Here is a 15,170-nt window from a genome sequence, read left to right as displayed (position 1 = left end):
TTCAGCTGTAAGAGCCTCCTGCAATCCTCTGCCAGCAAAAACGGGGCTCGTCCCTCCCGAGCTCCGTTTTCACTGGTAGAGGCATCGCAGGCTGGGCCTTTGCTGTTTTCCCCCATGGCGGCTCCACAGGCAGATCTAAGCACCTCGCAGGGTAGATTCAGCCCGCGGGCCTTGAGTTTCACACCCCTAAGCTAGACCTAGTAAACTACAGACCTGGGCCCTAATTACGGGCAGTCCTCGACTTACGAACACAACTGCGCCCAAAATTTGCATTGCTAAGCGAGACCGTTGTTAAGCGAGTTGTGCCCCATTTTACGTCCCTTAATTAATGAATCAGGAATTGCCGTAATTAAATGAATCGTTGCGGTCATTAAATCGCTAACATGCTTGTAAGTGACTCTGTCTTCCCTGCTTGTCAGAAGGCCGCAAAAGGGGATCACGTAACCCTGGGACATTATAACCGTCATAAATATGAACCTGTTGCTAAGTGTCTTGATCTTGGTCACCTGACCACAAGGACGCTGCAACGGTCATCAGTGTGAAAAACGGTCATCGGCGCCGTCGTCACGGCTTCCAACGGTCACTAAATGAATGGTTTCAAGTCGAGAACTGCCTGTGTCTGAGGGCGGCCGTAGGAAAAATAGCTGTTAATAATTCCATCCTGTTCTTCCTGCTACAAATTGAAATATAACCATCTGCTGAAAACATATGGGCTCAGTTCTTTTCCACCCGCAAGAGAGAGTTGTTGTCTAAATTAACTCCTATGCGGCTAGTTAAAAAACCAGCTCTAATAAAACCTTGCTTTCCCGTTTCTTTGCAACACTTCCTTCCTCCATAAACCTTTCTTTTAATTTTTATTTTTTAGAGTCTACGTCCAACTCTAAATGGAAAAAAAAAAACAGTAATACAAATATACAGGCACGGAAAAGATTTGTTTCGCCTGTCGACTGGGCAAAAATATTTTTTTTTTCTCAACTGCCCCCACTTTCCCCCTGCCCCACCTCTCCCCCCCGCCCCCCAGAACAACAGCAGACTCCGGCAAGCACTTTCCATTAACAAAATGAAAAAAAACCCCAACCCAAAACCCCAGAGCTCTCTTATCTCTTCAGCTACACGCCAGCCAGGCATTCCTTCTTACCTACAAACTCAGCTCAAAATGAAATGGGGGAGTGGGGGGGTTAAAGTTTGCATTAGTCATAGCTTTGAAGTTTTCAAAAAGTTCCTGTAAAGCAAAGTTCCGGGTTCTCGCCAGGGGTGAAATTCAATTTTTTTCCCTACTGGTTCTGTGGGCGTGGCTTGGTGGGCGTGGCAGAGGAAGGATACTGCAAAATCTCCATTCCCACCCCACTCCAGGGGAAGGATACTGCAAAATCTCCATTCCCATCCCACCCCTGGGGGAAGGATATTGCAAAATCTCCATTCCCACCCCACTCCTGGGGAAGGATACTGCAAAATCCCCATTCCCTCCCCACTCCAGGAGAAGGATACTGCAAAATCTCCATTCCCTCCCCACTCCTGGGGGAAGGGTATTGCAAAATCTCCATTCCCACCCCACTCTGGGGCCAGCCAGAGGTGGAATTTGCCAGTTCTCCGAACTACCCAAAATTTCCGCTACCAGTTCTCCAGAACCTGTCAGAACTGCTGAATTTCAGCCCTGCCCCCACCCCTTCCCAGCTGTCTTTGCTTTTTACTTTTAAAGAAGATAAAAACAGGTACAGGATAAACCTATGGCTCGCCTGACTCATTGTGGAATCTCTTTTGTTATCGAGCAAAATTTCAGGGGCTGTTTCAGTGCCATCGGACATGTGTCTACATGTTGGTTCCCGATTCATTTCTTGGAATCACCAATTATTCTGTTGATGGTGAAAGTGATCTACCTCTTTTTCTGCACAAATGGCATTTGTGGACAAGCATAATTATTCATATTCTAATGGAGTAAAAGCTGGGCACTCTACGCCATATAAATCTGTGTTAGATATTTAATTTAAAAATAAATCCAATGGGCTTTAATAAGAAAAAACCTTGGGAACATCTGCATAGGCTTCTTAAGGTATATCCTGCTAGCACGTTATGATCTTAACTAGGATATACATGAAGTCCTGGACTTACAACCACAATCAGCCCCAAAATTTTCTGCACTTACCCACTGCAGTGATTCACTTAACGACTGCGGCAAGAAAGGTGGTAAAATGGGGGAAACTCACTTAACAAATGTTTCACTTAACAACACAAATTTTGGGAGCAATTCAATTTGAGTAGTTTGGAGAACCGGTAATAATAATAATAATAATAATAATAATAATAATAATAATAATAATAATAATAATAATAATAATAATAATAATAATAATAATAATAATAATTTTATTTCTATACCGCCCTTCTCCCGAAGGACTCAGGGCGGTGTACAGCCTATTTAAAAACACAAAACAAAACAACACTTAAAAATTAAAATAATTAAATAGATTAGGCTCAAATTAAAATCCCAGAAATTTAAAATACCCCAATTTAAAATAATTATGTTGATAGCCCATCCTGGCGGAACAACAGGGTCTTCAGTGCGCAGCGAAACACCCGGAGGTCGGAGATCTTACGTATAAATACCACCTCTGCCTGGTCCCGCCCCCAATCTATTCGCTGCCTCCCAGCTGATCGGTTAGAAGGAAAAAAAATCAGGGCTCACTTGACGAAGAAGAGAAGAAAAAAAAACAAGACACCATCGCTTTAAATTGAGAAGCCAAGAAGCCTCCCAACTGATCGGCTAGAACCGATCCGCTCCTTGTAAACCGCTCGGTGGTGGTAGATTGGCAATTGAGGCCAAGCTGCCTGAAAGCGGTTTCCAATGCTCTCAGTGGTGACAGAGTGGCAAAAAACTGTTTAAACTCTTGTCGTGGCACTTCAAAGGGCCTCCCTTCAGCTGATCAGCAGTAAAAGGCGGTATACCAGTACTCTCCAAAAACAAATGGGTAGACCGGTACGGCTCTGCAAGCAGTTAAAAGCCTGGTAGACCAATACCTCTGCTAAATCCTAAAGAATTGCTTGTCACATGACCATCAAACCACTCCCACAAAATAAGCCACGCCCACAGAACCGGTAGTAAAAAAAATTAGAACCCACTCCTGGAGCATTTTGATCTGTCCCCGTCCACACACACACACAAACACAGCCAGCCGAGGGTTAAGGAAACACTTTGGCACACACACAGGTCTTTATCTCCAACTTGGCAGCGATTTACACACCGTCTGCCAAGTGCGTTTATTTCCACAAAACAGAAAGATAAGATACTTAGCGTACTAAAGTCCAATCAGAATAATATTCCTCTCAGCAGTTTCCGGACGAGGCTTTAGTGACTATCCAAGGTTTACTTTTGTTCGTCACAAGGATCGCTGGCCACCACCCTCTATTATATAGTCTCTGGGGTGTGGTCCAGTGACTCAGTTCTAATCCCTAGCACGCCTCCTGAGCTGCTGCAGTCGTTTATCACGCCTTCGGAGGCGTGCGTCCAGGAATGATGTCTCTCCCTCGCTCTCATCCGAGCCACCTGTCTCCCTGCTAATCTCCTCTCCCTCGGCCGGCACCTGAGACAGTGCCAGAGGGGAGGGGCCTGGAGAGGGAGGCCTTGCTGACTCCTCTTCCTCATGCTCGGAGCTTTCTTCCTCCGATGGGACAGGCTCAGAGGGCGGGGCCACAACACATTTATAGTTGTAACTCAAGGACTACCTATAATTAGGGCCCAGCTCGGTAGCCAAATCCCAGTGAGATTTAAATCCAATTTCCTTTTTAACCACTTGTTTCACAGAGTTAAATTTCCATCCTTGGATTTCAATAAAATATTCAAGTGTTTAAATTTCTGTTGCTAAGAGAGACATTTGTTAAGTGAGTTCCCCCCCCCCTCTATTTTACGGCCTTTCTTGCCACAGTTGTTAAATGAATCGCTACAGTGGTTAAGTTAGGAACACCGTTGTTAAGTGAATCTGGCTTCTCTGTTGATTTTGTTTGTCAGAAGGTTGCCAAAACTGATCACATGACCCCAGGACACTGTAACCGTCATAAATATGAGTCAGTTGCCAAGGGTCTGAATTTTGATCATGTCACCATGGGGATGCTGCAACAGTGTGAAAAACATTCATAAGACACTTTTTTCAGTGCTGTTGTAACTTCAAACGGTCACTAAATGAATGGCTGTAAACCGAGGACAACATGTATTGCTGTTCCAAAGGGATAGCTTTGTAGATCCAAAAGCATGGACTATGATATAGAATTGCTGCGTCATAAGTCTATCTTGCAGAATTTTGGCTGATTCTTGATAGGAGACAAAGCCAAAAGAGAAATGCAATTCAGCATTTCAGCCTGACTGGTCGCTGAAGAAGAAGATGCTAATCGCAAAATCAGGCCATGTGTGATATCTTAGTTTGGCTAAGCAAAACTAGTTTAGAGTCACTTCAAATTCTCCGTCACAAAGACCTGAAATATTTTGTTGTCAAGGAATAAAGTCCCAGGGCACAGAAGAAAGCAAACTGAGCAGTGGTGAAATGTAAAATTCGTTACTACCAGTTCTATTGGCGTGGCTTGGTGGGGGGTAATGTGACTGGGTGGGCGTGGTCAACTTTTTTTAAAAAAAAACTTTTAAAAGCATTTTTTCTACAACCTCTTTGGCCGAAGAGGATGCAGAAAAAAATGCTTTGAAAAGCCTCTGACGATCCCAGCTGAGCCGTGCGATCATCAGAGGCTTTTTTTTTTTACTTTTAAAAGCATTTTTTCGGCCAAAGAGGTTGTAGAAAAAATGCTTTTAAAAGTTAAAAATAAAAGCCTCTGATGATCCCGTGGCTCAGCTGGGCATTGGGGAGGGGGCCCGCAGGGATTTTTGCTACCGGTTCTCTGAATCACCCGTTGCCATCGCTACTGGATCAGGTGATCCGGTCCGAACCGGGAGCATTTCACCCCTGAAACTGAGGCTTGAACAGGGGTTACTTCAGAGAAAATAGATCTAAAGATCAAATGGCTAAGCAAATTTGTAGTTTTATAAGATCGGTTTATCTGGGCGAAACAGAAAAGGAAATACAGCTAAGTGAGCAACAGCCAAAAATCTATCAACACCGTTTCCGTGGAGACTACAAATCAGGCCATCTCAGCTCTATTCAGAGGTGGCCTTGATTTCAAGTGCCTCAGATGAGAGAAGCGAGAATGAGTGATCTATATTATTTATAAATAAATAGACAATATGTTGGAGTATTTTTAAAATATCTTATGCTTCTGAATCATCATTAAGAGACTTCTGTTCTTATTCCAAGCTGTAAGCTTTTTAATATGGATAATAAGCACCGCTCCACATTGTGTCTTCTCTCTCTATAATTCCACATTTAAGTTACAGTCCTGTTTAGAGATTGAATATACTCAATAAAATAACCCTTAAGGCCAATGATGGCGAATCTTTTTGTCACCGAGTGCTGAAATGGGACCACGTGCGGGAGAGCACCGGAAAACCGGAAGAGCAGCTCCCTGGTGTGAATATGCGTGCCAGGAGGCTGAGTTTCCAGTTTCCGGCGTGTGCATGCGCTCCGGTCACCTGGTCTTCCAGTTTCTGTCACACATGCGCACGTGAAGACCAGCTGGTTGGCGCATATGTGCGTGCCGGAAACTGGAAGCTCAGCTTCCCAGCGCGCGCTTGTGTGCCAGGAAGCTACTCTTCCACTTTCCAGCACTCCTGCATGCACAAACACTAGCTGGCTAGAACCCAGAAGAGCAACGGGCGACGGCTGGCGTGCCCGGAGAGATGGCTCTGCGTGCCACTTCCGGCATGCGTACCCTAGATTCACCATCACAGCTTTAGGCTGAAAGATAGTGGGGAAAAAGCATTGCAAATCTGAACCATTTGGAATTTAAAACACTTGTCTTTTAAGTCTGAAATCTCTGCATAATATTGGGGGTAGCCCACCTTTAAATACCCAACAAATATTTCGTGTTTGCAAGTACTGCTTCCATCCTCAAAACAGATCGTTTTGGATTTGAGATGGTCTAAATTCAAAACATTATGCCCAATCCATATATACCTTATTTAAAGGGAAAGATATTGCTGAAGGACAGGTCTGGTTGCGCTTAAAGTAAAGACATAAAGTCTATAATATTCATGTATTTAAATCATATTGTCTGCCGAGGAACAGTGGTGTTTATTTCTTGGATTAAAATGTTAATAGTATTTTACATATTTTGATCATTGCCCATACAGGTGGTTCTCACCTTACCACCATGGTTCATTTAGTGACCGTTCAGTGTTACAGCAGCATTGAAAAAAGTGACCGATGACCATTTTTCACCCTTATGACCATTGCAGCATCCCCACGATCATGGGATTAAAATTCAGATACTTGGCAACTGACCCATATTTATGACGGTTGCAGTGTCCCGGGGACACGTATGACCTTTTGCGAACTTCTGACGAGCAAAGTCAACAATTAATCAGTGGAAGACTGGAGGTTTTTAAGAAGAGGTTGGACAATCATTTGTCTGAAATGGTATAAGGCTATCAAAGCACCTGAAGGGCAGGACAAGAAGCAATGGGTGGAAACTAATCAAGGAGAGAAGCAACTCAGAACTAAGGAGAAATTTCCTGACAGTTAGAACAATGATCAGTGGAACAACTTGCCTCCAGAAGTTGTGAATGCTCCAACACTGGAAGTTTTTAAGAAGAGGTTGGATAACCATTTGTCTGAAGTGGTGTAGGGTTCCCTGCCTAAACAAGGGGTTGGACTAGACCACCTTCAAGGTCCCACCCTACTCTGCTCTGCTCTGCTCTGCTCTGCTCTGCTCTGCTCTGCTCTGCTCTGCTCTGCTGTGCTCTGGTATTCTATTCTATTCTATTCTATTCTATTCTATTCTATTCTATTCTATTCTATTCTATTCTATTCTATTCTATTCTATTCTATTCTATTCTACCTGCTTGAGGGGGGGGTGGATTAGAAGACCTCTAAGGTCCCTTCCAACTCTGTTATTCTATTCTATTCTATTCTATTCTATTCTATTCTATTCTATTCTATTCTATTCTATTCTATTCTATTCTATTCTATTCTATTCTACCTGCTTGAGGGGGGGTGGTTGGACTAGAAGGCCTCCAAGGTGCCTTCCAACTCTGTTATTCTGGAAAATAGTGACATCTACCACCTAAATGTATATATATCATAGTCATCTTTGGTAAGCATGAAGCATGAACACATTTACATACGGAGACCTTTCTATGCGCGTTATCACTCATGGACAGAAATGCCTCAGAGACCATTTAAAAACAAAGGGAGAAACATGCTCATTGCTGGCAAGGTAATTCTTTCCTCAAAGTCCCATTATTCGAATACGGGTCTTTGTTGCTAACTCTCTTCTGCCATCTGTTATTTACTCGTTTTCCGGAGCCTGTGCATATTTCTTTGTCAGCAACACAAATCATTTTTAAGAAGCCAGCAGTAAAAGATGAGTCAGAAAAAGAAAAAAGAAGAAAAATAAAGCCAAATCCATAGGTGGTTAATACCTTCGCTATCAAACTGTCACAAAAGAGCAGGTAAGAGTTCTACCAAGGGGAGAAGGGAGAAGTAAGGGAGCCCCAAACCGCACCACTTCTTTCAGCTATGAAATCTCTGGTTTAAAATTAAGTCACTGGTTCAAAATTAAATTGCAAATAAAAGAAGACGACAATAAGAATAGAGAAAATATCTTAAAATAGAGATAAGAATAAAATGGCAGTTGATAAGATGAGTATGAGAATAACTAGGCTTAATGTTATTATTGTATTTGTATTAGAAGATACGTTATGAAGGAAATGGAGAATTACACAAGGTATAATTGTTTAATGTACTGTATATAATTTGTGGAAGGATGTTGCACAGAAATATTTGTTTTCAAGACGACACACTGTTTAAGGAGAGATGGATTGTTTATATATGTTCTTAATGGAAAACAAATAAAAAACATTAAAAAAATTAAGTTGTATCATGTTTTTCGGAGTATAAGACGTAGCTTAGTTTTTGGGGAGGAAAATAGGGGAAAATAATTTCTGCTTACCAGATATTCATCTGGCTAGCATCCTTAGCTTGGTCAGCTTCAGCATATTAGTTCGCTCGCTGGTTTTGAGGTTGGGGCTGGTTGGGACTAAAAAAGAGCTTCTAAAGCATAGCTGATCGTCGGATGGAGCAGCAATTAGAAAAGCAGGCAAAGCACGGAAGATCGCTTCGCTCGTGTTGGGGCTGAAAAACAGCTTCAAAAGCACAGCTGAGCTCCAGTGACTAAAGCAGGCAAAGCACGGAAGGGATAAGAGAAGGCAGCAGCTATTCCTGGTAGCCATTTTGGGCACCACGCGTGGGGTTACATTCGGAGTATAAGACGCACCCAAATTTTCAGCCTCTTTTAGGAGGGGAAAAAAGTGTGTCTTATACTTTGAAAAATACGGTAAATTGAAGATGGAACCTGGAGTCAGTGTTAGACACTCCTGGCATTCGATGGTAACCCAGTGAAGAAAACATCCTGCAGCCAAGAAGGCTCCACACACATTTGCACTGCTCAGGTGACCCTGAGGACACAGACAAACATCTAAGTGGCCTCAACGACTCTCTAAAAAGGATGCAAATGACAAGCTGTTTGCAAGGAGTATAAATCCTTCCATTCCCCACTATCCAGTCAGAGCTGAAGAAGCTTCTTGGATGAGAAGTGAAAGGTCTTCAAAGAAAAATAAGAAAGTCCAGTTATCTCTTGAAAAAAATGCACCTTTGGGATGGGCAGCAAATTAATTTTCAAATAAAATAATAAAATAAAATAAAATAAAATAAAATAAAATAAAATAAAATAAAATAAAATAAAATAAAATAAAATAAAATAAAATAAAATAAAATAATAAAATAAAATAAAATAAAATAAAATAAAATAAAATAAAATAAAGGTACCCCTTTTTCTGAGTCAAACAAAATGGAATGTCTTTCCTATCTCTTTCATAAAAGAGGAAGAGTTCTGGAGTCCTCTTTTTGTGTCATTTTGACAGATGAACATAGTTACCACCTCGTCAGGAGTCCGACATGACTATGAATGCTTTTATTGGTTCTAAGTCGAGGACCATCTGTAGCTACGAAGGAGAAAGATCTCTTGTTATACAGGTAGTCCTCAACTTATGATCACAATCGAGCTCAAAATTTATGTCGCTAAGTGAGAAATGTGTTGAGTGCCCCGTTTTACGACTTTTCTTGCCACATTTGTTAAGTGAATCACTGCAGTTGTTCAATGAGTAACCCGGTTGTTAAGTGAATCTGGGCTTCCCCATTGTCAGAAGGTGGCAAAAGGGGATCCCCATGACCCCCCCGGAACATTGCAAATGTCATAAATGTGAGACAGTTGTCAAGCATCTGAATGTCTTTATTCTCTTCCCTCCGCACTCTCAGTTCCCAGCAGTTAATAGGCAGCTAATCCACTCTCCTAGCGCAAAGTTTTCAAGCACTTTCGTTTCTGGCTTTCACTTTCAAAGCCCTAGCAAAGACGCCATCTTCTGCCTCCGCTCAAGATTCAAATTGAAACGAAGTAACTTTGGAGTTAAGCTCTGTATTTTTAAGGCTTGTTCTCTTGTTTTCCGCTCTGCCTGCGCTTGGAATCAATCAAACTCACTTTTTAAAAGCAGGATCGGATCGCGGCTTCTCGCTCTGCTTTTGCAGAGTCGTCCTGGCTCCGGAGCTGCTTGGCGGGCTGACTGGGGAGCTCTCACCCTCCAAGCCTCTGGAAATGATCCAGAGGACTTTCGGGGGGCTCTACTCTCGCCCACCGGCTCTCCTCTCCTTCTTTTCCCGAAGGAGAGTTTTTCAGCCGCTAGACAGCCGATTTATGCTGTCAAATCGGCTTTTACAGAGATGCAGGGCTGGCGGTCATAAATGACCGTCCACGGAGCCTGCGGTGCCAACAGGAAGGGTCACTTCCTGTCACTTTGAATGGTCACTAAGTGAACTGTTGTAAGTCGAGGATTGCCTGTACTCTTTGATTCTACTGCCCAGGAGTTCCGCTCTGGACACTCACCATAGCAATGGCTTTCTTGAGGATACCATCCTTCTGGACACACAGAGATACACCGGCCTTCATGAAAGACTTGAGGTGAGGCACAAATGGTGCAGTTCTCGGGAGACCCTCCGGTGCAAGAAAGGCAGGAAGAGTGGCACGCTGCAGCGGGAAAAAGAGAAAAGCGAGTCGATCAATAAAACTATAGAGTTTTTCAAAGATGGCGGGACTTGTGGATAGAACAGTGTTTCTCAACCTTGGCCACTTTAAGAAGTGTGGACTTCAACTCCCAGAATTCCCCAGCCATGTATAGAACTCTGGGAGTTGAAGTCCACATCTCTTGAAGTAGCTACGCTTGAGAAACACCAGGGTAAAAGTCCCGGGGCCACATATTTGCAGAAGAAAGTAATACACACAATCGTCTAAACCAGGGGTCTGCAACCTTAAACACTGAAAGAGCCATTTGGACCCGTTTCCCACAGAAAAGAAAACACCGGGAGCCACAAAACCCTTCCCGTGCCTGACTATTTCTTGAGTGGCCACAAAACTAGCATATGTAGTTGAATTAAACGTTCTGTTTTCTTCAGAAACTTTTATTTTCTTGGATTTATCCATGGTTGGCCTACCGGGGGTTGAAAAGCTCAATAAATCGTGTGCCTGCGGGTGTCGCACATTGGCAGTGTGACACACATTTTGAGTGACAGGGAGCCGCAGCAGAGGGGTGAAAGAGCCACATGTGGCTCCAGAGCCACAGGTTGCTGACCCCTAGTCTAAACCAGGGGTCCCCGACTTCCAGTCCATGGACCGACACTGGGCCGCAGCATGTTAGAAACCAGGCCGCACAAACAAATGAAGCCCCATCCACAGGATGAAGGTAGCACATAAAACCATGCCCCTTCAGTACGTGTGTCATGCCCCCGTCGGAGCCTGAATCTGCGGAGGAAGACAAGCCAGAGCTGGAGTTGACAGAAATCGAGAGGGCGGCTTCATTGGCTTTGGAGGAATGTGGGGAGGAGCAGGCCAAGTCAGTCCAGGGCCTCTCAAGATTAGGATGGCTTGTTAGCAGGGAGGAACAGGGGCAGGATGACCGAGAGAGGGCAAGCAATGGACATGAGGAGCAACAGAGCTCAGGCAATGAGCAAGGACCGCCCACTCCTGATCCCCGAGCACGGAGAGTGGAGAGAAGGCAGGAACAGTGCAGGCTGACCCAGTTGGAAGCGGCTGACCTAAACAAATGCCACTCCAAAGAGAGCAGAAGTCCAAGAGGGAAGCTCCGTCATACCATTAGACCCAGAGTCTAAAGTTAATTAGAGCATCTGTACTACCAAAGTTACTTTTTTAAAATTGTATTTTCTCGGACTATTTTTTAATCATGAGAATTGCTGCAGGGGATTTTGCCACATATTCCACACAGTCTGGTAACAGTTTTTCCTGAAGTGCCAATCGTCTTTTTTTTTATATATACTGCAGATTTCCTCCCCCCCCATCCCCAAATGCCCGAGGGCTCGAGCCTCAGGAGAGCAACCTTGAACGAAAAAAAGAATGAGTGATGATGTAAAAGAATGGCTCTCCAGGAGGGAAGGGATGCAACTCCAGAGGAGTAAGAGGCAACTCACTCCAGATATCATGTGGGAGAGATATCACGTGATATCTCTAATAGTTCCCAGAGTATATGGTAGATGCAGATAGCAAAGTCTTCAGTCTTGCAATATTTTATCTATAGGCATGAAACAATAAAGAACTCAGCTTGGAAGAATCACCATGTCAATAGTGAGCAAATATGAAATCCACATTAGAACACAGTCTTATTGTACCCAGGGGTTGGCCCACATCCATCCATCCATCCATCCCCCCCCCCTCCATCCATCCATCCATTCTCTATCCATCATATTTCCCTCCATCCATCCATCTAGCTATTTCTCTCTCTCCATTCATCCATCTAGCTATCCAATCATCTGTCTATCCATTCTATCTATCCATCCATCCATCAATCATCTCTCCATCCATCCATCTAGCTATCCAATCATCTGTCTATCCATTCTATCTATCCATCCATCCATCAATCATCTCTCCATCCATCCATCTAGCTATCCAATCATCTGTCTATCCAATCTATCTATCCATCATCTATCTATCTATCTATCTATCTATCTATCTATCTATCTATCTATCTATCCATCCATCCATCCATCCATCCATATCTGTCTGTCTATTATCCATCAATCTATCTATCCATCCATCCATCTAACTTTCCAATCATGTCTATCCATTCTATCTATCTGTCTGTCTGTCTGTCTGTCTGTCTGTCTGTCTGTCTGTCTATCACCTTTCTCTGCATCCATTCATCCATCCTCCACATGGCTTATTACATATGTTGATGTGCAAGATTAGTTTTCCATTTTGAGATGGGGACTTAATCATAATATCTCTGTTAATCCTATCAGAAGTCACTCGTTTACTACCAGTACTGACAGAAAGAGCGGGAGTGGCATGGTGGTCTAATGGTGAAGACGCTCGCCTCTCACTCGGAAGGTTGAGAGTTCAATCCTAGGCAGTGGCAGATGTTTCTCTCTCAGGGCGCAAAGAAAAAAATATCTGCTGTGAACTCCACGTGGTGTCAGGAAGGGCATCCGGCCAGTAAATGCTCAGGTCCATCCAGTCACCCTGACTCTTCCCTGAATTAAGGGATTAACAGGGCTGTAAAAAGGGAATTTTACTGAGTTCTAGTCTTGCTGTAGGCACAAAGCCAGCTGGGCGATCTTGGGCCAGTCCCTCTCTCTCAGCCCTAGGAAACAGGCAATGGCAAACCACTTCTGAAAACCTTGCTAAGGAAACTGCGGGGATTTATCCAGGCAGTTGCCAGGAGACAAGGCTGACTTGAAGGCACTTAATAAATAAATAAATAAACTTGACAGAAGGCATGGAGGAGTTCACTGTTGTAATTTGCCCATTTTCAAACCAATTTCAACTGTCTGATTTTTGGGACAGGGAGTGTCTCAAGCTGCCAAAGAGGCTATAAAGAATCAGAGGCTGAAAAGCTATCTTTAGGAGAGCTTTACTTGATTTCTGAATTTCCTGCTTCAAGCAGAAGTTTGAATTATTTGGTCTTCGGACTCTCCTGCTGTCTATACGAACTGCGATATGCTAGTGTCAGCAGCCCCCCCCTCTCGTTCCAAATTCCCCCAATCTATATCATAAGCAAATTTTGTTGCTTCGTGGTACATATTCTGGGTACAAATGCTGAACTGGTGCTTTTATGAGAGGAGGCGATGTGGTATTGTTAACCCAAAATAAAAACCCCTTGAGCACAACAAAAAGAGTTCAGAATTACCTTTGAACGGGGATTTTCTTCCAATAAATGTCAGGACAATCTAAATCACTTGACAAAACCACTTTTTATTAGCCCATCACTCGAAGGCAGTTTATTGGTCTGCTCAGGGATGCGTTTTGCAGATGTGGAAGTTATCCAGATCTTGCAGAATTCTATCTTTCAAGGGGATTTGTACTAAGGCTGCTTCAGATCTGGAGCTCAGGGAGATGTGTGTGTTTTGTGTATATGTGGAGAGATGGGGGGAGAGGGAGAGGGAGAGGGAGAGGGAGAGGGAGGGAAAGGGAGGGAGGGAGGGAGGGAGGGAGGGAGAGAGAGAGAGAGAGAGAGAGAGAGAGAGAGAGAGAGAGAGAGAGAGAGAGAGATGACCTCTCTTTCTGGCATTGTCTAAAAAAGGTGTCATTTGCAGCTTAACTTTAGGAACATCTAGACCAATGTTTCTCAACCTTGGTAGCTTGAAGATGGGTGGACTTCAACTCCACCCATCTTCAAGCTACCAAGGTTGAGAAACACTGGTCTACACTGAAAACTCTACAGAATATTTCCTCTTCACAGGAATGTATTGAATGATTGTTAATTGGAGAGGGGGAATGTTTCCCCCCAACCAACTATTCTTCATTCTCCTTATCAGAAGAGTAACCCACCTCTAACTGTCATCAGCCTTCAGACTACCTCAGTGTCAATCCTGAAGTTGGCTGAACTGTGGCCATTTTCTTTTGGTAGTTTTCTCTAGGGAGGCTTCTCTTCTCACGGCTTCAGGGCTGGCACAGCCTGGAGCGAAGGGGGCCAGGGATTTTTTTTTTGGGTGGGGGGGGTAGAGATAGCTGGGGTGTTGTAGCCTAAATAAAATTCTTTGCCCTGGGAACCAAGGACATTGGTGCTGGTGTTCGAGAGGTGGAGACTGAGGTTACCTAGCAACTGGACTTTCTTTCTTTCTTTCTTTCTTTCTTTCTTTCTTTCTTTCTTTCTTTCTTTCTTTCTTTCTTTCTTTCTTTCTTTCTTTCTTTCTTTCTTTCTTTCCAATGCGTTAAGCAATAGCCTTCATACTTTTGTATATTTTATACAAAGTCAGCTTATTGCCCCCACAAACCAGGTCCTCATTTTACCCACCTTAGAAAGGATGGAAGGCTGAGTCAACCTTGAGCCTGGTGAGAATTGAACTCGCAGTAATTGCAGGCAGCTGGATGTTAAATGCTGCCTTAGTAGGAGGCATTAGCCTCCTACGTCACTCAGGCTCCTATGCTGGGAGTATGCTGATTGGGCCATGTGACTGGAGACTCGGGGGGGGCGGTGACAAAGTTTTACTTTTAATTGGGTGTAAAACCGGCGGGGACTTAGAGCCGTTTTTTCACCAGGAACGTGCTAACTTGGTATGTCCCAATAAAATGTTCTTTGAGGAATTTGCCTGGCTCAGAGTTCTTACTGAATGGGATGTATTACTTGGAACCCTGACACTCAGGTCTAACATGGGTAAGGCCAAGAACACATTTATGTTTTAGGCAGCCTTCTTTCGGCACCAAAAAAAGTCTCAAATTTGCTCTCAATCAACCACAAAACCACGTTTTTCTTTGCAGTAGGAGGCCCCAAGACACGCAGAGGAATTCAATCTCAGCTTCTCCATCTTAAACGACTTTAACCTCACCCTTCTCACAATTTGAATTTCTCTTTTTCAATATCAGTATCATCATGAGCCACAGTGGTGGCGCAGTGGTTAGAGTGCAGTACTGCAGGCTACTTCTGCTGACTGCTGGCTGCCTGCAATTTGGAAGCTCAAATCTCACCAGGCTCAAGGTTGACTCAGCCTTCCATCCTTCCACTGGTGGGATTCAAA

The 15,170-nt window shown here is 43.7% G+C and overlaps 1 protein-coding gene across 1 annotated transcript in view; it reads right to left on the bottom strand.

The window, feature by feature from the left end:
• The window catches only part of FRAS1 (Fraser extracellular matrix complex subunit 1), a 447,420-nt gene that overhangs the window by 210,119 nt on the left and 222,131 nt on the right, over positions 1–15,170 (bottom strand). The window contains exon 18 of the mRNA XM_060687010.2: positions 10,033–10,173. Coding sequence (XP_060542993.2) covers positions 10,033–10,173 — 141 coding nt within the window. The remainder of the gene's footprint in view (positions 1–10,032; positions 10,174–15,170) is intronic.

The sequence above is a fragment of the Pantherophis guttatus genome, chromosome 8 (genome assembly GCF_059756535.1).
Source record: "Pantherophis guttatus breed Tessera chromosome 8, ASM5975653v1, whole genome shotgun sequence".
Classification (NCBI taxonomy): domain Eukaryota; kingdom Metazoa; phylum Chordata; class Lepidosauria; order Squamata; family Colubridae; genus Pantherophis; species Pantherophis guttatus.
Note: the sequence above shows the minus strand (reverse complement) of the source record. Positions and strands in the feature narration are given on the sequence as shown.